This window comes from Herpailurus yagouaroundi, unplaced genomic scaffold (genome assembly GCF_014898765.1).
Source record: "Herpailurus yagouaroundi ecotype Mexico unplaced genomic scaffold, PumYag 28, whole genome shotgun sequence".
Classification (NCBI taxonomy): Eukaryota; Metazoa; Chordata; class Mammalia; order Carnivora; family Felidae; genus Herpailurus; species Herpailurus yagouaroundi.
This window is the reverse complement of record NW_024412376.1, coordinates 38,441,579-38,469,557: the sequence shown is the minus strand read 5'-3', so window position 1 is coordinate 38,469,557 and position 27,979 is coordinate 38,441,579. Positions and strand designations below refer to the sequence as shown.

Below are 27,979 nucleotides of genomic sequence, written 5' to 3'. Positions count from 1 at the left end.
TGTCTATGTTCAAAAAACCAACTCAAGATTATCACAACAGTATCAAACGTGAAAAAAAGGATCTTGTAATAATGTAACTTTCTTCCACTGTAACCTATGTCCTCACAAAACAAAGAAAGCTCCTTTTAGGTCTAAATAAATTTTTTAATTCTATATTTTGTTATAGCATTATTTTTTACTCCAAAAGAGTATTTATTATAAAAATGGGAAACATTAAGAAATATTTGATGGAAAGCCTTCTATAATCCCATCCCTTCAGTAATAATTAAAATTTGGTATATTTTTTTTACTATATTACATGTATTGTTATACAGGTATTTTGATAAACAAAAAAGCAGGACTTTATGTCGTTCTTTGTAATTTGCTTTTTCACTTTGTCCGCTCAATATTGCTTGGAAGCCTACTATGAATCAAATAGTATACTAGGTGCTGGGAATACTTCAGTGAACAGCAAAGAACTCTGTCCTCACGGCACTTACATTCCATCAGGGAGATGAAGACAATCAACAATAAATATAATAGATACATCGGTCACGTGGCACATTACATGAAAAGTACTACTGAGAAAGGAAAACGTAGAGCATGGTTAGAGACTCTGGGTGTGGGCAGAAGGGAAGCAGTTTGCAGCATGAAACCGGAGTGCAGGGGGTGAGGGAGGGGAGTTCTCTAGGGTCATCTTTCCAACAACTGGATTTTACATATTCTAATAGTCCTTCCAACTTCAATAATATACACGTGGTCTCTAGGAAACAGTAATGGATAACAGGGGATAGGTGCAATTGTATTAAAGCCCATTACTGCAAATATTACCTGAATGTGGACTCCCTGAATGGTTCATCTGAGTAATACTAGCTAAAACGAGAGAATCTGAAGACCCTATGTAATCCTGGCATGCATTTTACTCAAACACAGAAACATAGCATCTTTCCTTTGTGCTGATCTTTCCCTTCTGTTCACCTCTCTCCCTATCATTGCCTTTACTCTGCTTCCTAGGCCCTTGTTGGAACCCACTGACTTCCAAAGACCCACTTTTCTTCCCCCAGCAGCGGTGGAGACTTGGTTCAGAGACTTGACTGCCCTCTCTCTCCCTTATCTTGGTTGTCACATCCCATTCTCTCAGGGCTCTTGTTTTCTACTGGGAAAAGCACCAAAAATTCACAAAAAGGATTAAGGCTGTTAAATGTTTACTTGTATTCTACCTTTCAAGTGGCATTTCTGCTTTAATAGCTCCTTCTGGTGCCTACAATCTGTTGATTATTAGTACAGGCTTTTAGTTGATGTTGTCTTTTTGGGTGGGTGTGGAGGGGGAAGAAAATCTTGAGCATGGAATGACCTCAGCTATTTCCCAACTCATATTATATTCTGAGCCAGTATACCACCTACATTCTTTCACATTCCAGGAGGGAGAGCACGAACAAGGGGGGGCATCAGGCAAAAAGGGAAAAGACACTGCCAATCACAGGGGGCATCCAAATTATGCTGTTTGGAGGACTGGCCTCAGACACCTGCCCCAAATCCTGCACAGTATGTAACCTCATCTTCTGCATCCAAGGGTCCAGTGATTTTTTTTTTTTTTAACCTTAAGGACTTAAATTGAAGTAGTATAGATACAATTTATATAACAAAGTATTCAAAGTGTCCTTCCTAGTTATCTACTCTTTCTCCATCTTTACCTTTAATATCACTAGCTACTCTTTAATAATTGGCACTCAGATCATGTAAAATTATTCTATGTCTCTGGAAAAAAATTCTTTCTCAATACAGTGAGCAAGGAAATTTCAGTGTTCCAGTGCTGCAGGCTATTTGGCAGGAGTGGGTCTGTTTGATGACTTGCCCCAGCTGTGCTCACCGAGTCAGTGAGCTCAGCATCTGCCTCTCTTGTCTGCGAGCTGTCCAGGGCTGTAATGTAGACAAGGTGTGCAGATTAGTGGGGAGGACAAATAGCATCATTTCAATAAGAAGGTGGGACCAGAGGCCTGATTTTCATCTTGATGATGCTACGCAAATCTCTCTTTAGCTACACTAGTATGAAGTTTACTTGTTATGTCCATTTATGAACAGGGTTATTTTTTTCTAACAGAAATCTAAGTGGGCAATATATAAAATAAGGATGGCATCTCATGTTTGGGAACTCCAGGCATTGTCAAGCAGAGAACTGAATCACTGATACTATTAAAATGTTTAAAGTTCATAATCTTTGACCCAGTAGTCTCACTTTTGGAAACTTATTCCTCAGAAATAAAAACACTAGTAGAAATGGCAATGTTTATGACAGTGTTTACTGCAGTATTTTCTGTAAAGGAAAAAGAAATCCAACAATCTAAAAGCACCATCCATCAATAGGGGAAATGTTCAATCAACTATGATACACTCATACTAAGAAATATCAGGCAGGTATAAGGAAACAAGAAGTTAGACCTACTGACCTAAAAAGAAGTCCATAAATCTCACTGTTAAATAAAAAATGACAAAGGGCAGGGGCGCCTGGGTAGCTCAGTCCACTAGTTGGTTGAGTGTCCAACTCTTGATTTCAGCTTGGGACTGCGCCCCGTGTTGGTCTCTGTGCTGAGCACGGAGCCTGCTAAGATTCTCTGACTCCCTCTGCCCACCCCTCACTCTCGCTCTTAAAAAAAAAAAAAAAAAAGACAAGGGTATAGTATGGTAAAACTGTTTGTAAAAGTAGGTAAAAGTACATGTATGTATACATGTTTGTAAGCTTTGGTTTGAAATGTCCAAAGACATGGAAAGCTACATACAGTATTGTTTACACTGGTTCCTCTGAGGATATGGATGGATTGGAGGGAGATACATTTTTTTTCTTTCACTAGATGTTTGCATTGTTGACTTGTTATAGCAGTATAACATTACTTTGTAACAGAAAAAAAATGCAGTAAGATAAAGCCAATCACAAGAAAAAAGTTACAAGATTAAGCTGAAATAACAACCCTGACAACCAACCAAACCAAAAACCACTTAAAAATAAGGGGAGGAAAGTGAAAATTCTTGTTCCTTTAGTTGGTCTTTAAAGGCAATAATAGCCATTAAACTTTCTATAAGATAACTAGAAAAATTAAAACTTTATTGGATATAGTTCCTCAGTGACTTTATTTAATAGGATTTTCTGTGCATACATCTATGTTTTTGAATTTGTCTTTAGACATATGCAGTTCAAAATAATTAGCTTCAATTTGAAATCTTGAATAATACAGCAATTTAGAAAAATCATGTATTATTATTTTAAAATTTCTACTCATCACAAGACTGAGGATCACATGGGAAGCAGCGCTCACTCGCTCTCTCACTCTCTCTCTCTCTCTGGCAAAGATGACAAAAGCTAATTCTCCCAGCTTTTCATCCTAATTCTGCTTATCTTTCACTGTTCGAAAACCAGGTTCCCCATCCTCTCCTGCCAATCCTGTTCCTTCATAAAGACTACCTTTGTTACTTTTTATACATCTTTCCAAAGAAACTACATATGTGAATGTGTGTGTTTTAAATAAACAGTAGCTAAAATACCATGAATGCTATCTTACCTTGCATTTTTCACCTAATAATATCTTAGAGGTTGGTAGGAGGTAATAGGTGGTATGCTTCCTTTTTAATTAACACACAATCCTCCACTGTATTGTGGATGTACCATTATTTATTTAAGCAGTCCACTGGAGGTTACTTGCAATATTCTGTAGCAATAGCCCTCCACTGGGGTGTAAGAATAAGCCCTTGAAGCTCTGAAACCTGTACATACATGAGTTAAGGGGCTATTTTCAAAGGAGATAAAAGATTCACAGGATAACCTGATTCCGAGTTCTGTGACCCAGAAGGGGTTAAGAACAACAATGCCACAATTCTCTTACCCAGTTTGCTTTTGTTTCTACAGTAAAAAAAACACAAAGCATCTCAAAGAAGAAAAAATCTCCTACCCAAATCTAAGGAAGGTGCATGGCATTTCTCTCCACCTTTATTTGCAGTATTTATTCTGCCCTCCTTCTAGGCCCTCACACCAAACCAATTATTCTACACCTGCTGCCAAACAAGTAGGCCCCTTTACACCTATATCCGCATGGTCTTCATTACTGGGCTGAGAAAAACACTGATGATAATGTAGTTTTCTGCCCATTACCTGTCTCTAATAATATGCTTGTCATCATAATTAGTTTCACCATCCTTGGCTTGCTTTTCTGTCATTTCCTTCCCTTGAGTTCTGTTAATAGCAGAAACTGGCTGCTAAACTATTATTCTGGGCTGTGTAATGGAGCTGACAGCAAGGCATTCTGCCTCTTTTTTTTGACAACTGGGTATGATTTGTAAAGGTGTGAAGAGGAATTGCTAATACTTCTCAGCTCCATTACATTAACCTGGAAGGCATTCTACCCAAGAAATGAATCCAATATTAAATTGCTTGTTTTATGAGTTTTCCTTTAATAATTTTTCTAATCTTTATAATGTTTTCATAGCTCCAGTATTTCCTGATCTCTATTTTCTGAGATTAATATGGCAACCTCATTTTATGAAAACTACTTTATTAGATTTTCTTTATTTCTGAGGGAAAGAAAAGAAGGAAAGACATATTTGTGAGTTCCTCTCCTTTTTCTCATGTTCTCTCCCAGTTTCTGGCTAATGCCAGGATGATTGAGTAAGGTTTCACAAAGAGACCATAATCCTTTATTTACAAAGACAATGCTATTGATATACCATCAAAAAGTCACAAAGCCCCATATCAATACACAAACAAAAATCTCTCTGCATGCTGAGGAATTCATAGGTGATCCTAAAGGCCTCTGGAGGACAGTAAGCGGAGAAGCAACGAGGTCCAATGAACACTCTAGAAAAAAATGCCTTGGGAAGCCATGATATGGAGGATGATAGGTTTGACACAGAAGCAGGGGCTCAATTTAGGAGGCCACTGCAGTAATCTGGCCAGAGTCCTAATGTGGGGCAGCAGAGGGGGGATGAAAATGAGAGGAAGACTCAAGAACCACTGAGAAGGCTAAATCAGCCAGCAGGAGTTGGTAACTAATCGGATGTTAAGGGCAAGAAGTAACAATAATAACTACTACTTAATGGGCACTTCCCATGTTTCAGACACTGGGGCAGGGCTTCCCTGCATAATCACACTTAATCCTTGCATTACCTCCATGAGGAGTTATTATTACCTCGTTTTATAGATGACGAAACCGAGGCACTGTGGGGTCAAGTAAATTGCCCAAAGTCACACAGCAATTAAGTGGTAGACTCTGGCCCGTCTCACTCCAAGTCCAAACAAACAGCCAGTAGGTGACAGGTAGGAAGACTCAAAGATGATCTCTAGGCTTCTCTAGGGAAGGCCGGGTATATGATGGAGTTACTATGGGACGTGCAGGTTAGAAAAGAAGAGAGAGTAAATGTTCAGTACAACTCCACAGTTGAGAGCAATGGTTAAAGTCAGGGAGGGCAAACAAATTACACATTTTGCTGAAAGACTGCCTACATAATTAAATGTTGTGCAGTGAAGCGGGAGAAATCAAGAAACAGAAAAGGCTGAGTATGAAGCATGAGACTATATTCATGTGGAATGTATATGGTTGACCTTCTTTTTGAAGATGACTGTAATTATCTGTTTGATGACATGGAATAAATTTTCAGCAGTTATTAACCAAGTTGCCATCCCCACAGAATCTAGTGGTTTCTACAAAAGGTGGTATTTCTTTGGCTTGTACCATTTCCACCTCTTCTCAGCTTGCTGTTGTTGGATTTACCCATCCCTGTCCCACCCTGAACTCTGTAACACCAAAAAGGTTTCAGTAAGAAAATGACATAACAAAGACTTGAAAAGTTTTCAAAGTGTTCCCTGGTGTAATGATTCATGAAAATGTTGGGTAGCAACATAATGTAATGAAAAATATACTAGATCTAGAATAAAAAGACGGAGTTTTGGGGCACGTGGGCGTTTTAGTTGGTTAAGCATCTGATTCTTAATCTTGGCTCAGGTCATGATTTCATGGTTCGTGAGATCGAGCCTCACATCAGGCTCTGTGCTGACAGCATGGAGCCTGCTTGGGATTCTCTCTCCCTTTCTCTTTGCCCCTCCCCTGTTCTTGTGTGTGCTCTCTCTCTCAAAATAAACAAATAAAACTTAAAAGAAATACAGTTTGAATCATGCCGTGAAAACTGTTAGTGTTAGGACACTGGGCAAGTTACCCATTGATTTCTCTCAGTCTCATTTTCTTCTGCAAACTGAGGACAACAATCCCTTGCAGAGGTTTACTACAAGTATGAAATTAAATGATGTATGTCTGGGTATCTACCACAGGGTTTGGAACATTGCCAAATCAATATATTCTAACATCTTTCCTTCTACCCCTTATAGACAAGACGCAAGCTATAGCCAGTTTAATGTGTGCAGGATAAATATTTAATAAATATGTTTGTTATCACTTAAAATACACTTGTGCTGTGCAGAATTTGGTTTTGAATCACAGAGCTTATGCCATTTTGATGCATGCTAAACATTTATAAGATGACAGCTAACCTTTTGAAAATACTATTAAGCTTATATGTTCACAAAATTTACCCAAATAAGTAAACAGCAGTAAAAGGAATCCTCAATGACAAGTAAAGCAGCTTACTCTGACAAATCAAAGACAAGCTTTATGATCATATTCTCCATCTGAACAGTGTGAGGAAAGAAAACATACTCTCTGAATTTCCTCTTGAGAAATTTAATTGTCCTGATCTTGGCAGGAAACTTACAGCTGTTGTATTTTATTTACAAAATTTTGCGTTCCCAAGGGAAGACGTTCTGTGAAGATTACTGAAAAAAAAATTTGCAACATATGGCTGGGTCCTCCTCATTCCTTGCTTTGCTCTTGCCAGAGTCCGTCCCAGGGCTGGCATCTCTTCTGGCACTCCCAGTGAGGCTGGTTCAATCTGAGGAGCCTTTCTGGGGCCACTGCATGATTTCCCATCTATGAGAAATTTCCCCTGCATTCCCCTGATGCTTGAATCTCCACCTGCCAAAGCAAGGGAGCCAACCTCACACCTAGTTTTGTCGTTAGACTGAGTCTGCTTATTCCTGGCTCATGTAACAGTCATCAACATGTGTCTCCCTCTTTCTCCATCTCCATCTCCCCCATCCCATATTTTCCCTTCCTTCTCTGTCTCGATCTCCTACCCAGCTCCATGTTTCTTAAACTTTCTGTGTTTCTATCTTCTATATACACACATATGCATATGTGTACACACACATACACAACTCAATAACCTATGTGTTAGAAACTAAAACAGCAAGTGCCATTCAAGATGCCCTCTGAGGAGTTTACATTCCCTTCCACTTCTGATTTTGACTTACCCAGAACCATCTCTGAACCAACAGATTCTTCAACCAGGTTCCCGGGTGGGGTGGGTAAAACATCGTCATCAAAACTGATGAGGTCGATGTCCCCTGAAGGCTTGCTTTGCAGAGCTGTAACTGTGGAGTTGGCTGAGGGTCCTTCTCCCAGTGACCTGAATGCTTTGGCCTGTGACGCCACTGAGAGTCGGGGAGGAATGGTGACTGGTTTCAGCAAAGCTGCAGGGCCGGGGTTTTCTAAGGAAACCGATTTCTTCGGCAACAAAGGTCGAGGAGCAGGAGTTGGAACTTTCTTCCCACCATCAGGGCTCTCGGCCACAGGTCCCCCTCCAGGAATCTCAGGATTAACACTTCGTATAAGGCCAGCATTTGGTTTCTTTGGCAATTCAGGTTTGGTTACTGGGATGCTCCCTACCTCTTGCGGTGGAGGGGGTGGGGTGAGCCCCTCCCGAGAGGCCACCTTGAGTCTGTTTTCAGTCCAGGAGTCCCAGTCTCCAGAATCTCTGTTAGCAGCTGGTTTGGGAGCCACTGTGGGTTTCCCTGAGGGAACAGCAGGTCTTGGGGGGAGTGTACGGGGAACAATTTCTGGTTTCACAGACAGTCCCGAGGTTTCTTTATTTGTCTGACCCTCAAATGCTTTGATTCTTGAAACAACACTATTTTGGCTTCGTTCTGTGTTCATAATGTTCATCACTGCCTGACTATCCAAGTCGTTGGTGCTGTCCAACAGAGACTGGGGCTCGCTCGGGGAAGATTCCCTTTCTGTGGCCACAGGGCTAATTTTCTGGTGATTTTGCTCTTTAATGTGACTATCTCTGGCTACTGGTCTGAGGTTGGCTTTTGATCTTGGTCTTGGCACTGGACATCTTGGAGCACTGGAGTTCTCTGGACAATTCTGTTCTTCAGAAATATCAAAGACTATTAGAGGTGGGACATCCGTTGGACGATCACTGGTTGAGACCACTGAGGAAGGATGGAGAGGCTTGAGAGGTGCCTGTAGTGCTGACAAGACCAAAAGCAACAGAAAGAAGTTGCACCATTATAATTTAAAAGAAAAAAAAATAGTAGATACACAGATTTTTAAAAAATATACATGTAGAATATCAAGAGATTTTGATTTCCTTAATTGGTAAACAGTAATTCCAAAATCAAGGGGGAGATGTTTATATTCAGCTTTTCACAAGAGTGTTCTTCAAGTTGTATTTATTCATAAAAGAAATATTCATTACCAATTATTTTAAAACACCATTAAATTCTTGATTCTCAGTAGATTTATCATGCAAACACTTTCTCTCTCATCAGGATTCCAACATTTCTTGTTTTACTTTTCCAAAGTAACATACTCTCATATCTGTTATTCGAACACAATGCTTTTTAAAAGCTTAACAGGACAACCACCTTTAACATCCCATCAAAGTTACATTGCTAAATATAACATCCTTCTCAATGGGAATTCAGAAGATTAGCAATAATACAACCATGAGTTAAAAGGATGATGTTTTTGTGATATGAACTAGGGTGAGTCCCAGAGATTGGGCCTGCGGCTCATGAGAATGATCTATTGTAATAATCACACCAAGTCAAAATAAAGAAAGCATACAGTGATCACAGTGACTGGGAAGCAGAGCTCAATGAATTATGCACAAGTTGCAAATTATTTTAAAGGCTAGAAGCCTACTGATTACTTTCCTAGAACTAGGTCAGAATTAGGGAAGACAAATTACTTGCACTACTTTGAGGCAGATGGTTGTCTATTTCATCTGAAAAGTCAGTCTGAGTTGCAGAAGTAATTGTGTGCCGTGGAGTGGCAGCAGCATTATTATTATTCGTAGTGTTAACTTGAACTTGGTTGATTTCTTTTATGACTTGTTCATAAGATGGTGGGAGCTGCAAAATAAAGAATGAAGATTTTAGACATCTATGGACAAATAGCCAAAATGTTAAACGTCTCACTTTTCTTGTCTTTGAACTTAATTTTAAAAATAAAATGTAGGGGTGCCTGGGTGACTCGGTCAGTTAAGCGTCCAACTCTTTTTTTTTTTTTTTAAGTTTTATTTATTTATTTTGAGAGAGAGAAAGACAGAGTGAGTGAGTATGAGCAAGGGAGGGACAGAGAGAGGAGAGAGAAGAGAATCCTCCCAGGAGGCACAGAGACTGCTTGGGATTCTCCCTCTCTCCTCTCTCTCTCCCTGCCCCTCCCCCACTTGTGCATGTACACGTACTCTTTCTCTCAAAAAAAATAAACATTAAAAAAATAAAAGTAAAATGCAAAGAGATACTTATTTACCTCAGCAGGAACCAGCTCACTGGGCCTCCAAGGGCCTGCTGCAGAAGGTGGGGGAAATCCCAATCCTGGGGGTGGAGCTCCTGGAAACCACGAGGCTGGCCTTAGGGGCTCAGCTGCCACAATGGTAATCTCTGGGCGCCTAGCAGACAAGACCTCAGTGAGGGTTTGCAGGTCGGTAACAAGCTATTGTCTATCTGCAAATTGTCAAAGATTCATGAAAACAACCACCTCTCCCCCAAAAGTTACGTAAGAACTGCCATAATCACAGAAATGACCTGTTTGGCCTGGGCTATCAAGGGAGCAAATGACAGTCATCTTCTAGGACTCTGGGCTTCAATGTTAGAGATGTACCCTGGGCCCACTTAGCTCTTCTTTGGTTGATAAGGATAAGAACTAACTAGGCCCCATACAATCTCTTCATTCCAGGGTTCTACTGTCTAGCCTATACCACAAACATAAATATATGGCAAGGTAGAAAAGTACACCAGTGAAGTACAATTGCTTAGTTTTCTGCCATTATAAATTATATACTCAGACACGATACCATATAAAAAGAATATCCTTTCCTCCTCACCCAACTCTACCCCAATTCAAAGTTATCTTTCCTTGTTCACTTCCAGACCGTGACATGTGTGTCTGTGCTCCTGGTCAGTTTTGTATATGAATTTGATAATTAATCTTTAATACTGAGGAGCCACAGTGATTCACCATTTTCTTAATCTGATTCTACATTCTCATGTTTAAACTTAATACTCAACCTGATTTCCTAACTAATACCAACTGTGTGACCCTGGGCAAATGATTAACCTCTCTTAGCCTCAGTTTTCTCATCTAACAAAAAGGGATGATGACTGATATCTGCTCTGCCTTTCTCTAGCACTCTACAGAAAATAAAAATAAAAATAAAAAGCACTGCTATTATCAAAACTGGGCATATACACACATTCTCATGCTAGCCCATAAAACAGTAGAATCTGCTTATTGATTAAATGTGAATTGCAATACCTAAAAACCCCTGCTTACAACTTTTATTTGAATAATAGGAGTTACTAGTTAATAAATGTTAAGCACTACACATGTAATAATCCTTATGACAGCCTTGAGATAGGTATGATTAGCAGCATTTAAAAAAAAAAAGTTTATTTTTAAGTAACCTCTACATCCAACATGGGGCTCAAACTTATAACCTCCAAATCAAGAGTTGCATGCTCTACTGACTGAGTCAGCCAGATGCCCCTGATTAGGAACACTTTAAAGATAGGGATACAGAAGCTAGAAAAGGTTGAGCAGCTTGCCCAGGGTCACACAGTGAGAAGGCAGTGAAGTCAAAATTTGAACTTGGTTATGTCTGACTCTAAAATCCTGTAGATTACTTCTACATTCTTCATTACTGTATACTATAGTCTGTAAGAAATGTGAAAGCAGGGTCCCTGTTTTATAAAATTCCACCCATCTATTTATCCACCTGTCCATGCTTCCATCCATTCTACCATCTGTTTGTCTGCCTACTGGTCCTTCCTTTTATCTACTCAGTGACTTCCTCCTTCCTCTTGCCTTCGCTCCAACCAACCATCCAGCCATTTATCCATTCAGCTATCTATCCAGCCTGACTCTTTCTCCTTCCTTATTCTTCCATTCAATTTTCTATCTTGTCATCCATTTACTTATGCAACATTTACTAAGTAGCTGGGAGGTACAAAGCATTTCTTTGAAGCAGTTACAACAATGTTTTACATATACCAGTTGCTTAATAAACATTTAAAAAATTAACTTCAGTAAATAATTATTGCCAAAAGAACATTTTGAGGTTTGTATCACTTCTTCTCCCAGCAAAATTTCCATCATTCAAACTTATAGATTAAATTAGGAAATATACTGATGAGGTAGAACATTGCTTATGTTATACATTGCTTATGAAAGAGAAATATTTAACTTGCTAACTGACAGCACACTTTGATTTCATTAGCAGAATATATGACCTCTGTTATAACCATACCTCCTATCTCGATGAAGCTCGCTCTGAAAAGAAGTCCGAGAAGCTATAGAAGAAAAAAAAAAACTGGTATAGTACAAAATCAGTACATTTAATAAAGGTTTACATTTTTATAGGATACATTATTGGAAAAAATTAACTTATACTTGAAATCAATGAAGATGTATGAATTTTAACATCCACAAGTAGAAAAGCAAATCAAAATTATCTTTTTATATGGCATAAAATTATGGTTATATATTTGAATTACATAAGAAAATACAGATTTCAAAAATTCCTGAAAGCACATTCCATGGTTCTGAAAATAATCTGAAGAATGAAAGAGAAAGGAAGATAGCTATTAAACACAAACTGCTTGGTAAGAACTTTATGATGATGACATGAATTACAATGGGCAGAAAAATTTTTATTTTAATCCATATGACTATACTTTTGTCATGTTTATTTACAACTCTATTGCAAAGAAAGTGAAAGGGGTCAAATTTTCATCTATTTTCTAATTTTTCCAGAATTTTATAACGTTTAAATTGTTCTACTTAAATTTAAAGAGAATAATAATGTAAAAACTGTTCAAAACACTTTTATAAACATGTTTATAGTACATATTATATACATGCAGCACAGACTTTTCCTTCAAGCTTCAAACTCAAAAAGCTAGATGGTTGACACTTTCTGCAAATTTTATTTTAAAACTAAGTCAAGTCTTAATCATAAGATCTGGAAAATGGTGTCACATATCACACATATGTGTAACGGAATATTATTCCTATTTTCAAGAAGCACATTCTAATGATTCCTTTAAGAAAATCTTTAAACGCTATACTGCAAAGATACGTGTACAAAGGGGAATTTGTTTCAGATCTAAACTATTTCTATCAGTTGCCTTCATATCTCTCCAGTACTCTACATTTTCAGTTGTTCTGATTTGAAAAGGTTGAGGGTATGAATCCTTTCTTTCTTCCTATTAACTTCTGATTCTCCCTGAACAAGCAGGCTGCTGAGGCCAGGCAGCAGGGGGTGGGGATGGAGGTGGGGGGTGGGAAGGAAACCGAGGCTGGAGTTGAGGCTGTGGCAGCTGACCCTCTGCTGGGCTGGCAAAGTGTCTCAGGAGTCCTAGATTCATACCATTAACTGATATGACTGTTACATTTTTATCAAGAGCTAGACCAAGCTGAGATGCATTTTGTCTACTGGAATAAAAGAGGACAGAGAGGCTCGAGCTCTGAGTGGTGCATCTGATTCGTAAGAATGGGTTCATTAAGTCAGAGGCTCACCAAGCGGGCTACAATCACATCACCACCATCACGACAGCCAGAATCAGCGGACACAACACTATCAAAAGACATTATGTTATTGTCACAAACATACCTCTTCCACGGGGCATTTTTGCTGTGCACTATTCATGAGTGCTAAGGGAAAAAAAGAAGGGGTTATAGAAGAGGAAAGGGAGGAAAAAAAGAGTGAACCAGTTGCCTATGCTTTAAAAGGAATTCAGGAACAGGACTGTTCTGCCATTCCACTGTTTTTCCCCAACTCTGCACACTTTGATGGAAAAGAAAACTTGATGTACCAGTTTCAGAGAGTAAAGAAATCTGCTGCGGCAAAGATATATCTGTCCCGACCGGGACATCCACCCACACAACCCCAGTAAAAACAAATCTACCTACAGTTTTTAACAACAATGCAAAAAATAAAGTCTAAAAACTATTTTGCAAAGTCATTCTGCTACTTCAATAGGGATTAATTTTAAAGTATGAACGCAGTACTTAAAAGGCAATCCGGTAGTCTATGGACATTCTCTCAAACGAGTGGCTTTTCACTTGATTCTCCCCCTTCACACCAGCGGTGGTTAGTGACCACTGTTAGCAGAGCGGTCCTCCCATTCTGGAGGTAGCAGGATGAGCAAGAGAAAGTCTCTCAACCTTACTTGCAGATCTCCTCCACATCCTTTGAGAATCACTGCTTTCCTGTCTCCTGCTTTAAATTTTTTTCCCCTCACATTTACTCATCTATGAAATCTCTCTTGATCCTTATAGGATGACTGACACTTTTTGTCAGTGTTGAACAAATTTAGTAGGTACAAACACTTTAGATTTTCATACAGTGTCTCACACTCTTCCTGCTAATTTCTTAACTATCCACTTCCCCTCATCCTCACCTTCCCAGATTACACTGATTTGGTGTAGTTGCTGCCAGGAAAATTCAATTTGCCACCAATGCCCATATAGAGGAACACGTTCCATTTAGTCCCTTCCACAAATTGCATTTCGGATTAAGACCGCAGTTAAAGTTATCGTATCATTTTACAATGACAAGAATTATTTTCAAGCGTTTCTAGTTCATATAGTTAAATTCTAAGTACAAAACAAATTCCTACTCAACTGTTTATAAAAGCCTGAGATCTGGATTTGCAATATTAGCACTAATAAAGAATCCTCCTAAATTCCAACAGGATCATAAGCCAAGAAAGAACCTCAGTGATCATCCTACTCCAATCTTACAGATGAGGAGGCTGTGACACAGAGAGGTTAAATGAATTATCCCAGGTCACACAGCCTATTAATGGGAAGGGCTGGGAGTGTTTGTTCCTTGAAGCAGTTTAACTCCTTTTGGAGCTAGGAGAGCTGGATGTTGATCCTAATTCTAAATAACTCAAAATTATTGACTAAATGATGACCAGAAGAAATAAACACATAGAAGGATTATTATATTACAAGCATCCTTGCTATAGTACCACCTTGCCAATGAAAGTCACAATAAAAGAAAATAAGTAACTACACTTGTTTGAGACTGGGTATGAGTTAGACATGTCTGACATGGTAACAAGAACATCTGTGGAGTTGAAAGCTCAATGGCCTTGTAGTCAGAAGTCTGGGTTCACATCTCAGGTCTACCTTGTGAAGCCATTTAACCTTTTCTAACCCAGTGACCCTCCATCTGTAAAATGGGGTTAAACATCTACCATGCAGAGCACTGCTTTACAATTTATGTGAACATTTCCCAACTTACAGTATGCAATGAATATTAGCTGACTCTAAACTTCAGAATACAATTTTCTCTCAAAAAGTTAATGAAAGGAAAAGTATGAAATTCCAGATATATCCAACTATAATACTTTCCAGATTTTTACCCACAGTATTTAGGGTTCGTGAGGATGAATGCAAAATGGACCTCAAGGCTTGATTGGAAGGAGTATCATTATGGAAGAATTTAAAATACAACCAGCGAAGGAATATTGCTTTAAAAATGTGATGAAGTCTTTCTCCTTGCCAGAGAAAGATGACTAAGTATGGGAGAGTAAAACAAACATTTCACTGGGTTGGGGAAGACAAAAATTGTTTGCAACTTTTTCTTACAGAATGGGCAAAAAGTGAAAAAGGGGATGACATAATTATTTTTCATTTTGTATTTACACAGCAACACATGAGGTTATCTGGTGTCCTTGCCTAAACATCCAGGAATAAACACTACCAGCAACTACTTCTTTAGGGTACGCTAAAAGTAACTGATACATAAAAATTGAAACACAACTTAGTTTTGTCTTTTTTTTTTTTTTTTAAAGATACCTCAAAGGCAGAGTTCTCCCTTTGTTTCATCTCCTCTGTCCTCTTCGCTATGGCCCTATTTCACCAATTTCCTCTTTTTATGCTCCAGTCTGATCTCTCCACTGATTCCTTCACCATTGCCTGCAAACGTCTCCAAGCTTCCTTATCCTGAACAGTCTATGTTCAAATCTCCTCTCTGCTTGACACTCTTCAGCCCTTCCTTCTTGTGTTTACCACCAAATGCCATGGAAGAGCAGCCATGCCCCGCTGTCCCAACTTCGACATATTCCATTCATTATTTAAATTGAAGTGTGGCTTCCAACTTCAATGTTCTATTGAAACTGCTCTCTCAGAGGTCACCACTGACCACCTAAGGGCCACATACAATGACCTATTCTCAGCTACCTTTGGCTTGTCATTGCTGCAGTATGAAGAGTTATCTGTGGTTCACTTATTCTTTAAAAAACCTCCTCTCCCTTGACCTTTAAACACACAGCCATCCCTGGTTTTTGCCCACTCCACCGTAACTGCCCTCTCCTTACGCTTTGTATGGCACAGGGGCCTTAAGGTAAGCAAGATCCATCATGGAGGATCTATGGGGAGTCAGGTACAAATTACAATCCCAGACAAAGAAGTCCTAAAATCCAAGAGAGAGGAAAGGTAAGAAGCTAGTAGACAGGACTCGGTCTCTCCTCCTTATTAGCAGGGCAGAGGTTTTTTTGGGTCATTCATCTTTTGCCCTATGGCACCTTAAAGGCAGAGCTTGGCCTCAGATGTCACTTCCCAAGATTCTGTCCTTTGTCATCTCTAGCCCGTACGTTTTTCTTGAAGTGTTTAGCTACTGCTGCGTTTTGCCTTGATTACCCCAAATTATATCTCCAGCAAAATATTCTTGCCTTAATTCCAGACCCTAATTTTCTTTTTAAATTCTCTCTGTGCCCTGTCTTCTCCACATACCCACCACTTCAAAGTGCTCTAAGGCATGAATTTTTAATTTTCATATCTGAAGTCCCTCCAAAATACACTGGCATTCCCACATCTTTATAATTCACCACCAACAAAAATAAAATGTGAGAAATGTGGAATATCCTTCTGTATTGCCACCTTACAAAATCTGCACAGCAATGGTTCAAATGTATGCTCTTTAGAACCTGTGGATATCCTAAATTTATACCAAATATTACAAATTATGTTTCTAAAACTATGATACATTCTCCTCAGGTGGTGACCTCAGCTCAAACAATGCAAAGAACATCTAAAAATCCCTTTCTTATGGGCAACTTCATTAAGAATGGAGTTGAGACAAGTTCTACCACTTGTCAACTGCAAATCCAACAGGAAGAGATGGGCCTCAGCAGATACTATTTTATTATCCCATCAGGAAGAAGGAGGGTTTTCCTTCTCCCTAGCAAAAGCCCAACCATAACTCAGCCAGTAAGAAGCCACTATATTTTTTACTCCTCAGCTTACTCCCATGGGCTTTTTGTTTATAACAGCCTTCCCATCTCCCCACCTTTTCTCTATAAAAGAATGTTCCTGTCCTTTGTTCTGAAGACTTGCCCACGGTTTTGCTATAGTTTTCGGGTCCTGGATTGCAATTCTCTGCTATTCTTGAACAAATTCATTTTTGCTGGTTAAAAAAAAAATCCCTTCCTTATCTCTGTTTGTAATAGGTAGTCCATGTTCTATTTGAAAAGGGAAATTTGCAGAGACCTATGTTAAAAAGCTTATTAAAATTTTACACCAAGAGCAAGTTTTAACCAACAGGGTTGGTAAAGCTTTAACCAAGAGGTAAGGATGAAAGTACGAATGTACCATTTTGGAGAGAATTCTATTATGGCACTTCTATCTTGTATGTGGAAGTGAGCCAATCTCCACAGGCATTTATATCGTTACTTAAAAACACTGTGGAGAGGTGCCTGGGTGGCTCAGTTGGTTAAGCGCCTGACTCTTGGTTTTGGCTCAGGTCATAATTTCATGATTTGTGGGATCGAACCCACATCTGGCTCTATGCTGACAGCATGGAGCCTGCTTGAGATTCTCTCTCTCTCTTTCTCTCTCTCTCTCTCTGCCCCTCCTTGGCGCGCTCTCTCTCTCTCTCAGAATAAATAAATGTTAAGAAATTAAAATAAAAACACTATGGAAGCAAATGAATCAAAAAGGACAGGGTTTGATATATTTTTTGCATCCATCAGATGTCTCTACTTATGGAAAATGGTTATATAAAATTTATATTAGATCATAAAAATTGAATAGATTATCCAGATTTTTAAAAAAGTTTAGTTATAATAAGAGAAAAAATATTATTCTGAGGAACTGGCTTATCAATAAATGAAAGTTGAAAAGAAAGCTGAAAAACTAGCTGCTTGTCTGAAATGGTTTATTACTCCTCAGAAGAAGTGAAAAGCTACTTTTTTGGATTCTTTGTAAGATTTATCAAATACAATAACTTGCTGGAAATCTAGACCATCATTTAAAATATCACAGAGCAAAATACAGAGCAGGAAAAACCAAACTTACATCTCTTGATTACCGCTCTAATGGATGACAAGGGTCCTTGGCTAGAAAAAGAAAGAGAAAAAAACATTATGTATTCATTAATCCTTTTGAAGAAGAATCATTCATAATGCCAGGTCATTTCTGGGACTCAATATGGCATCAAGCAGCAAGTTTGACATATTAGTTTCTGGTTTATCCTCTTTACAAAACATAAATTAAAAAAAATTTTAAATTGCCTTTGCCATAAAATGTTTTATGGGAAATGAGAAGGCTGGTGAAGTATATCTGCAGTGTAAATAAAAATCTGCCTTAAAATTGCTTTCATAGCTACCTACACAGTGCATCTTCCAGTGAAATTGGACAGTGCTTGAAGTCAGGCAGCAATTACATGGTACTCAAAAGAGTTCTGACCCTCCTTTATCCGTTTTGGTGTTTGACAGTGAATTCCTATCTTCTTATCTCAGATCAAAATATATCATTTTTATAGTAATTTGACCCAAGGATTAACAGCATTTCTTCCTAAGATTAGATTTAAAACATCACCACCTAAAAATAAGTCTTCTGTTGCTTTGAGTTTTCCTCAGTGTCTGGTTGGTCCTTGGTATCTCTGACTATGTGACTTTGCCAAGTCACAGAAATGCTTATGAGCCTTTATTCATTCACTAGTCAAAACCATCTAGTTGCAAAGGTTTATACCACTAGTTTGTAAGACTGTTTTTTTTTTTTTTTAATCTTTATTCAAACCAGTTGGACTAATTCCAGTTGGAATCATTTAGGAAAAATATACAAACCTAAAAAATTAATGATAGGATTTAGGAAAAAAAAGCCTTCTTGTTTATAAAATTCTTCACTTTGTTTCTGAATGCTCTTAACATTTAGGCTTATTTTTGATTACTAAATTTATGCTGATGGTAATCTGTATAAATCCTCTTGCTGTTTCTTAAGTAGATAAGATAATACTTCAGGAAGCTGCCATAACGTATCAGTTCATTATATGGGAGGGACACTTTAAGAATATACTGTTCTGCCAGACCCCCGCTCCCCCCAAATTAAGCAAGAGGAGATCTCCAAGGCTTATGAAAGTAGGACAATAATATAAAAACATAAGTGTTTTCAGGGCGCCTCAGTGGCTCAGTTGGTTGAGCATCAACTTCAGCTTAGGTCATGATCTCATGGTTCTTGGGTTCAAGCCCTGCACCGGGCTCTGTGCTGACAGCTCAAAGCCCGGATCCTGCTTCAGATTCTCTGTCTCCCTCTCTATCTGCCCCTCACCCACTTGTGCTCTGTCTCTCAAAAATAAATTTTAAAAAACGTTGAAAAAGTTAAACATGAAAAATGGTTTCAGCAATACTGATTTATTGTGTTAATTAGATTAAAAAAAAATTCAAGTATAATTAACATACTGCTATAGTAGTTTCAGGTGAACAACATAATACTTCAACAATTCTGCACACTATTCAGTGCTCATCATGGTAAGTGTACTCTTAATCCCCTTCACTGTTTCACCCATCCTCTGACCCACCTCCCTTCTGGCAACTACCAGTGTGTTCTCTGTGTTTAAGAATCGGTTTTTTGGGGCGCCTGGGTGGCGCAGTCGGTTAAGCGTCCGACTTCAGCCAGGTCACGATCTCGCGGTCCCTGAGTTCGAGCCCCGCATCGGGCTCTGGGCTGACGGCTTGGAGCCTGGAGCCTGTTTCCGATTCTGTGTCTCCCTCTCTCTCTCTGCCCCTCCCCCGTTCATGCTCTGTCTCTCTCTGTCCCAAAAATAAATAAACGTTGAAAAAAAAAGAATCGGTTTTTTGTTTTCGCTTCTTTTCTTGGTTATGTTTAAGTCCACATATGAGTGAAATCATATGGAATTTGTCTTTCTCTGACTGACTTATTTCACTTAGCATTATACCCTCTGGATCCATCTACGTTAGTTGGGTAAGCAATGCTCATTTTTAAAAACAGTTCTTGAAGGCTTGTGTAAACAACTACTTGAAAAAAATTAGTATAACATAGAAGAGATTAACAGTACTAAAATGCAAATAGGTTGACTGAGGGTTGTAGGAGAAACTTCTGGATGCAAAAGTGGAGAGACTCTATAAAGTAATTAATAGAATCAAAATCAGTACCTAGAGGCAGGGCCAAGAAAGTCAAAATTCCATGTGTATGTCCAGGCAGAGCATGTGGAATGTCTACATCATTATCTCCTTGCTCATTACCACTGATTTGGTATAATGTTGTTATTATTTACCAGTTTGCTGTTACCTTTGTGAAGGAGGAAGGTGTACTGATTGGAGCAGAACATGGGGTGTCTGGGTCAAACCGTCCCCCTCCCAAAAAGGACACGTTGAAATCTAACCTCAGAAAATAACCTTTTTTTGGAAATAGGTTCCTTACAGATGTAATTAGTTAAGATGGGGTCATACAGGACTAGAATGGTCCCCTAATCCAATATGACTGCTATCCTTAGAAGGAAACCATGTGAAGACAGAGACACACAGGAAAGGCACCATGTGACAATGAGGCAGAGACCTGCAATGATGCAGCCGCAAGCCAAGAAAGCCAAAGATTGCCCACAGACCACCAGAAGATAGCAAGAGGCAAGGAAGGATTCCCCTATGGATTTCAGAGGGAGCGTGGCCCTGATGACATCTTGCTTTTTTAGACTTCTAACCTCCGGAATCGCGAAACAACAAATGTTTGTTGTTTTAAGTCACCCAGTTTGTGGCACTTATTATGGCCGCCCTAGAAAACGGACATGTGGAGTCTTCTGGGGGCTGAGTAGATGTGATAATTAATTGAGCTGTACCTTTCGTGTATGTATGTTACACTTCGATAAAAAGTTGGGGGGGGGGGGCTAGGGGGGTGGCAGAAACCTTGGCACAAAATAATTTTGACTGAGGTCAGCCAAGGTTCTATAATTCTCAAGATTTATAAGCATCATGCTTAGGCTAATTCCATAAACCAGCCAGCCAGCCAGGCAGCTAGCCAACTACCAATCAGTATCTTAATGTCTAAAACAGCATTTTCCAAACTCTAAAGTGTAAAGTTCTCCCTTCTAGGCTAACAGGTTTTGTGGTAGGGAAAATAAAGAAGGCCTGTGGTCAAATACATCTCCATGGGAAGCAGTTTTGGGAGATGTTGGTGTAACTTCCTGGCTGTGTAGTGCATACAATTTCTGTATCTCAACTGTAGCTATGGATGCAAAAGATGTCTCTTTTTCTCCACCTTTATGTAGAGCAAAGGCTACAGTGAAGGTACCACTCAGTAGTCTTAACATAAAACCTCATGGGAGTTATTCCTCAGCATAAGCTCAGGTTCATGTCTTAGCTGGGAACCTCCAGGAAGGATGGCCACTATGGGACAGTAGACATGGCCATAGAATCACTGATCAGAGGAGGAAGCAGTAGAGCCCCGTGGTTGAGAGAGCTGGTTCCAAAGTCCCATTGTTCATACGTACTCCTGGTGCCTCTACTTGTTAGGTGGTGTAGCTGTGTGCAAATTACTTAAGCTTCTCTTCATGTTTTTTCACGTATAAAATCAGGAATAACTTAACTCCCTCATGAGATTGTTGTGGAGAATAAGAGGGAAAATCCACTAAAGCATCTTACACTGGCCCTGGAATGAAGTGTGTGTTCAATAATACACTATTGTTATTGCTGCGATTATAATTACTGATGTTTTTTCGTTATCTTAAGGGACATCACAAAACATCTGACAACACATACGACCCTTGACAGGTTTCCATGTTGGGGTGTGAGATCACATAGTTTTTATGTTTTTCAATTATTCTTTTCTTTGTGATTACTTTGCTCCCCTCTGGTTTCTGCTATTGCAAGAGAGCCTGAGCCTATGCCACTCCATGGCAAAACAAAGGACTGCCAAATAGCATCTTCCCTCCATTCTAAATGTATGAGTCTATGTGCTGGCCCTTGACAGAGTTGACCCAGAACTTCTGCATTCTGCTCTTCAAGTGCTGCGGCCCCTATCATCAGGTACCTTTGTTTTCTGGAGGGCAGATAAAACCACTCCTGACATGTAACAGTCAAAGACCCACCAGGAGGGAAACAAAGGGTTAGGGGAAGTAAATGGCTTTCAGATTCTGAGAGAAGAACCAAAAGCTGAGGTCAAGACAAAGTAGTGTCAGGTCTAATTCCTGATGATTTATCTTCCTCTGGGACTTTGGGGGAGTATCCAGCCATTCAGAGTCCCTTTCTATCCTTTCTTCCCACTCTTTTACAATAAGCCCTTAGGCTGTGTTGTAAGGTAACGGTCTACTACTGCATTTGCACACAGCCTTAATTAGTGTTAAGGTGCTTTTAAGAAAGAAAATTGCATCTTAAAAGAGATTCTTAACCTTGGGTGCCTAGGTGGCTCAGTGGGTGGCTCAGTGTCCGACTTTGGCTCAGGTCATGGTCTCATGGTTTGTGAGTTTGGGCCCTGTCTCAGGCTCTGTGCTATTAGCACAAAGCCTGATGCCTGCTTTAGATTCTGTGTCTCTCGCTCGCTCTCTCTCTGCCCCTCCCCCACTTACACTATCTATCTCTCAAAAATAAATAAACATTAAAAAAATTAAAAAAGGAGGGGCGCCTGGGTGGCTCAGTCGGTTAAGCGTCCGACTTCAGCTCAGGTCATGATCTCACGGTCCGTGAGTTCGAGCCCCGTGTCGGGCTCTGGGCTGATGGCTCAGAGCCTGGAGCCTGCTTCCGATTCTGTGTCTCCCTCTCTCTCTGACCCTCCCCCGTTCCTGCTCTGTCCCTCTCTGTCTCAAAAATAAATAAATTTAAGAAAAAAAAAATTAAAAAAAAAAAAAGGAGATTCTTAACCTAATGAAATTAATTTCTAATGATAAGATTTCAGCAATGAAGATGATGATGAAAACTGCTATCATTACATGTGCCCAAACACATTGATCTTTTTTACAAACGAAGAAAATAAGGCTTAGAGGTTAGGTATCCTGTCTGCAGTCACACAGCTGCTAGTGACAGAATCAGCTGTGAATAGTACCATCCGATTACAGTCAAGTCTATAGTTCTTGCTTGAGTGGATAGGTAAAGGTACCTAGATGCTTTTCAAAGTTCACTATATAGGCAAGTACCCTCAAGCATAAAGTTAATTCAAAAAATTTCACAATGGAATCTCATCCAGATTTTGCAGATGCAGGAGAAAACAGAGGTTACTAGTTTTGATACTGTCAAAAACAGCAACAACAAAGCAAATCATGATAGTCATTCTTAATCTCACCTAAGAAAATCCAACCTCTCTTTTTATTTTGGATCATGTTTTATTTATCATTCTGAAATATTCTAAAAAATATTAATACAACTTTCAAAGCAACAGCTTGTTTCCAAGTTTTAAATAATTTCCCCTGCCCTTCTCTTTGGCGAGGAAAAACTTTTCACAAACCAGTAAATGAAGTTTCTGAATGTGGCTAGTTTGGTACACAAATCAGAATGCCTCCAAGTGCCCATCATCGCCACCACATCTGGTTTTGGTGTTCCTTCTCTGTGCGGGGGCAACTGAATATATTTTGAAAATACACTGTAAAAACCCTCAATTAAAGCCATGGTACATGATTAAAGTACCAGTCGGTAAGGTCATTAGCTTGACAAAGGGTAAAGCTAGTGTGACCTAGAGGTGTAGCCCTCTGATTAAGCTGATAAACCTGCCAGTGAACATAAATTTATCTCTTTATACCATCTTTTCCAAAGGCTCTCAACATTTGGATTCATTTCCATTTCCTAGCAGAAAGGTTTAATCAGATTGGTGTGATTTTTGCAGGTTGGAAGAGGTATTCTGGCTCATTCATTCTCACACAACCAATGCTTATTACATATGTAGTATGTAATATTTTACACACACACACACACACACACACACACACACACACACACACACACCACTAGGAATGCCTTGAAAGCATAGACTGCTCTCAGTGAGAAAGACAAATATTGCAACTGCCTTTCTATTAACACTATGCAAGGGTAGGCACAATGTGCTACGGATGCAAAGAAGGAATATATCACTCAATCTTGGAGTCTAAGGAAAAGCTTCAAAAATGTCACATGTGTATTGACTGAGACAGAAGAATGTGTGGGAAGAAAGGGTCTGTATAGGGAGCATCAGGCAGTATGTACAAAAGACTATGTATGAGGGGACAGTTGAGCACAGCATACAAGGAAGTCATGGTAAGACATAAGAAAGGACTGGAACTCAATTGCCATGCCAAAGTGATAAGATGCTAGAGAGGGAAGTATTAGTGCCAGGCATCACCAGCCAGATTAAACACTAAGAATCTATAGGGCAAGGATAGGACGGCAACGTATCTCAAAAGCAAGTAAGAATTTATCTGGGATATCTCCTTAGAACAAGCATTGTTAACTGTAGCTGGTCTGTATGTTCAAACCATGGTATTTGCCTGTCTTTAAAAAAAGCATTTATGAATAAACCCTGGACTGCGAATATTCGGTTTGAAAACTGTGGGCAGATCCACATTTTTAGGAACTACATATATTGGTGATAGGCTTGGTACACTAATATTTGATGAGATACATAATGAGTGGAGGTAGGAAAGAAAAGATAAGAGAGGTGAGCAAGTGGAAGTTTTTGGAAGTGCTGTAAAGGTAATAGAGAAGTCCAGGGTGTCTTATTTATGCAGGCAATTATTCATCTATGGAGCTCTCACTACGTACCTGGCATTATACCACAATTGGGGCACCAATATGAATATACAACCTCTGCCCTCAAGAGGTATGCAGTCACATTGACAAGATCTATAAATAAAAGTTAAAAAAAATGTGAAAAAATGTTTCACAAGGTATTACAAGACCTTGGGATAGGGGTGTCTAAATTTAGTTCTAGGAGAGTTGAAGAAAACACAGAGCTGATGCTTGAAGAGAGCTAATGCAAGTTCTTGTCATTGGCACTACTGGCATTTGTTAAGGAAGAGGGTTTGTCCTATTTATTATAGGATGATTAGCAGCATCCCCAGCCACTACCTACTAGATACCAAAAGCATACTTCTTCCCACCCACTGCCAGCTGTGACAACCCAAAATATCTCCAGACATTGCCAACTATCCTCTGGGAAGGCAGGAGTGAGCGGGGAACTGCCCTCACTTAAGAACCACTAAGTTAGTGACAACAAAACAGAGTGATAGGATTTATATGGATGGGAAAGAAGATGACTTTGTCATTACTGGTTGCCAAGTTGGTGGTAGCAGTAGTGGGATAAAATTGGGGGCTACATATAAAAGAATGAAACAAAGGCAATGAGAAGGAAAGAAGAAAAAAGTAACAGAAATATCTAGCACCAATAACAGTTTGAGAAAAGTGGTACTATGGCTCTACTAGGTGGAAAAACAAAACGAGTCTTTCTACGAAAGAACATATGAAGCCAGTCATTCTATGAAAAAAAAAAACCTTTTAAAGTCAGCTGTTTATAAATCAAAGATTACCTGCACTTAAAAAAATGATACTTATTTTAGGACTCCAATAAACAAGTCTTTGACTTACTGCATGTCAAAAAAACAAAACAAGACAAAACACCCAAAACCCCAAAATCAAAAAACCTTACATATACTTTTATAAACAAAAAAAGCCTTGGATCAACCTTGATTTGCTTCTCAAAACAGAAAGCAATAATGTTATATAATAACAAATACAGTAAAACCTTGGTTTGTGAGCATAATTTGTTCTGGAAACATGCTTGCAATCCAAAGCACTTGTATATCAAAGTGAATTTCAAGAACCACTGGCTCACTTGTGATCATGTGACATTCAGTGTCACATACTACTTGTATAGCAAGACATCACTCATTTATCAACTTAAAATTGATTAGAAATGTTTGCTCGTCTTGCAGATCACTTGCAGAACAAGTTACTTGCAATCCGAGGTTTTACCTTACTTGTGTTTTCATCTTGGGTATCTGTCAAACTTTTAATAGCCTACACTACCTGCTAGAATAAGGTATTATTATGTAATGGGAGACGAAAGCATGAATTAGTAAATGATATTGTGCTACAGAGACAAATATAAGGCTATAATGCCATTTTAATAATGTCTAAATTAAGATCATCATCATAATATGTAGAGCCATATCTGACAAACTGTAGGAAATGAAAAAGAATAAATGTATTACTTAAAACTAATGAAAACAAATTACCTATTCTTTCTAAAATTCTGATGAACCTCCATAGTTTGAAATTTGGGTATATATTAAGGGGGTGAATCCCTTCTGAAGAAGCAGAGAATAAAGATTAGTGAGAAAAAAATAATTCAAATCCAACCAGAATGGCTTTTGCTAAAGCTAAAAATTGTAACAAAACTACAAAATATTTCTATTAATATTCTGAAAGCTTTAGGGAAAAAGTTGTAAGAGTTCTGATTTCACTTTCTTATCACCATTGACAGCTCAATTATAATAATTAAGATCTGTAATACAACATCAAGTTACATTGGGTATTTTTCTACTTAATATTTTTCAAAGACAAGCAAAACAAATGTGCTACCTTTATCTACACAGTTTCAGGACAAAGAAAGCCCATACATATTTAAATGAGTTTTCATTAACACATTCTGCCCATTATACATTTGTAAAATGAGTTCTATTAACAGTCATATCTGTGAGTATAGAGAATATGGAGGATGACCTGTAGAGAAAAAGCAAATAGGATACATGATGTACCTACTGGGGCATCATGATTGTAGTGGGAAGAATACAGAATCTGAAACCAGCCAGAGACCTGCTTTCCTATTTCTAATTTACTTATTTGCTGGAATTGTTTCCTCTGTAATGTTAAGAATACTAATGTCAATCTTTTTACTTGTTACTAATATTGAATGAAAAAAAACTACATAAAATATACAGTACAGTGCTTAGCACATATAAAAGTCTCAATGGGGCATCTGGGTGGTTCGGTCGTTTGGGCGTCCAACTTCAGCTCAGGTCATGATCTTGCAGTCTGTGAGTTCAGGACCTGTATCAGGCTCTATGCTGACAGCTCAGAGCCTGGAGCCTGCTTTGGATTCTGTCTCCCTCTCTCTCTGCCCCTCCCAGCTTGCACTTTGTCTCTCTTTCTCTCAAAAATAAAAAAATAAAATAAAAAACATTATATATAAAGTCTCAAAATGTTAGTTAAATTTCCTACCCTATTTTCCAATACACAAATGTGTATAGTTCATAATTATAGAAGGCTGAAATTTTTGGAACTATCCTGCCAACACCAGTTGAGTTACCCTATACTTATCATAATTGTACCTTATAAACTCAAATAATTGACTATTTGCATTTCAGTTGCAATTAATATTCACTACTTACAACCTTTCTGAGTTTCACAATGCATACTTCTCATATACCTAATCTCCTACCAAGACTAAGCAATAACAAAGTCAAGAGAATAAAACAAACGGACAAGCTTTTGTGAGTACTGTATTATCCCTAGTGAGAACACAGATTTCTCTTCCTTTCCATCACCCTTCCCATGATGCTTTTCACAAAATGGATGTAGTGATCAGTAGCTCTGAAGAATTTCATATTTCTTTAGCCCTATTAAAAAAAAATCCCATGGAGGCGCCTGGGTGGCTCAGTCAGTTAAGCGGCCGACTTTGGCTCAGGTCATGATCTCACGGTCCGTGAGTTCGAGCCCCACATCGGGCTCTGTGCTGACAGCTCAGAGCCTGGAGCCTGTTTCAGATTCTGTGTCTCCCTCTCTCTGACCCTCCCCTGTTCATGCTCTGTCTCTCTCTGTCTCAAAAATAAATAAACGTTAAAATAAATAAATAAATAAATAAATAAATATCCCATGAAAAATTTCACAGATCCTGGAAAAAGCCTTCAACTCTACTATTAATAACAACAGTACATTTAAAATTAGAACATGTTGCCCTGTCCTTCCCAATTTTTTAAGTTGTTTTCTCTGTTGTTGATTTTCCCCCCCAGTACATGCATGTCTTGACTTCCTATTTAGACTGCAAACTTCTCAAAGAAAGAGACTGGTTTTTACTCATTTTTACAGTACAACTCAGTGGAATTGCAGTAAGTGCTCACTACTACAGTGAACTCAATCCTACCCCTAGAGAGAAACAAATATAATTTAAATAGTAGAGGTGACTCCACCTACAATTTACTTAATAAGCAAATCCCCCACCAAATAATTTTGCTGCTGGTTTAGTTCTGTTGATTTCTATTCCCAGTTATATCTTGTTGATGTTCACCTTGCTAAGAGTGTCTGGGTCTAATATATAAAAATAGCTATTTTGGGGGGCACCTGGGTGGCTAAGTCAGTTAAGCATCCAACTTTGGCTCAAGTCATGATCTCACAGTTCCTGAGTTCGAGCCC

At 38.8% G+C, this 27,979-nt stretch overlaps 1 protein-coding gene across 1 annotated transcript in view; it reads right to left on the bottom strand.

Moving 5' to 3' along the window:
• Positions 1-27,979, bottom strand: part of SH3D19 (SH3 domain containing 19) — a 188,667-nt gene that overhangs the window by 38,674 nt on the left and 122,014 nt on the right. The window contains 6 exon segments of the mRNA XM_040472491.1: positions 7,328-8,329; positions 9,061-9,214; positions 9,615-9,753; positions 11,611-11,653; positions 17,673-17,713; positions 24,332-24,412. Of these exon segments, the coding sequence (XP_040328425.1) occupies positions 7,328-8,329; positions 9,061-9,214; positions 9,615-9,753; positions 11,611-11,653; positions 17,673-17,713; positions 24,332-24,412 (1,460 nt within the window).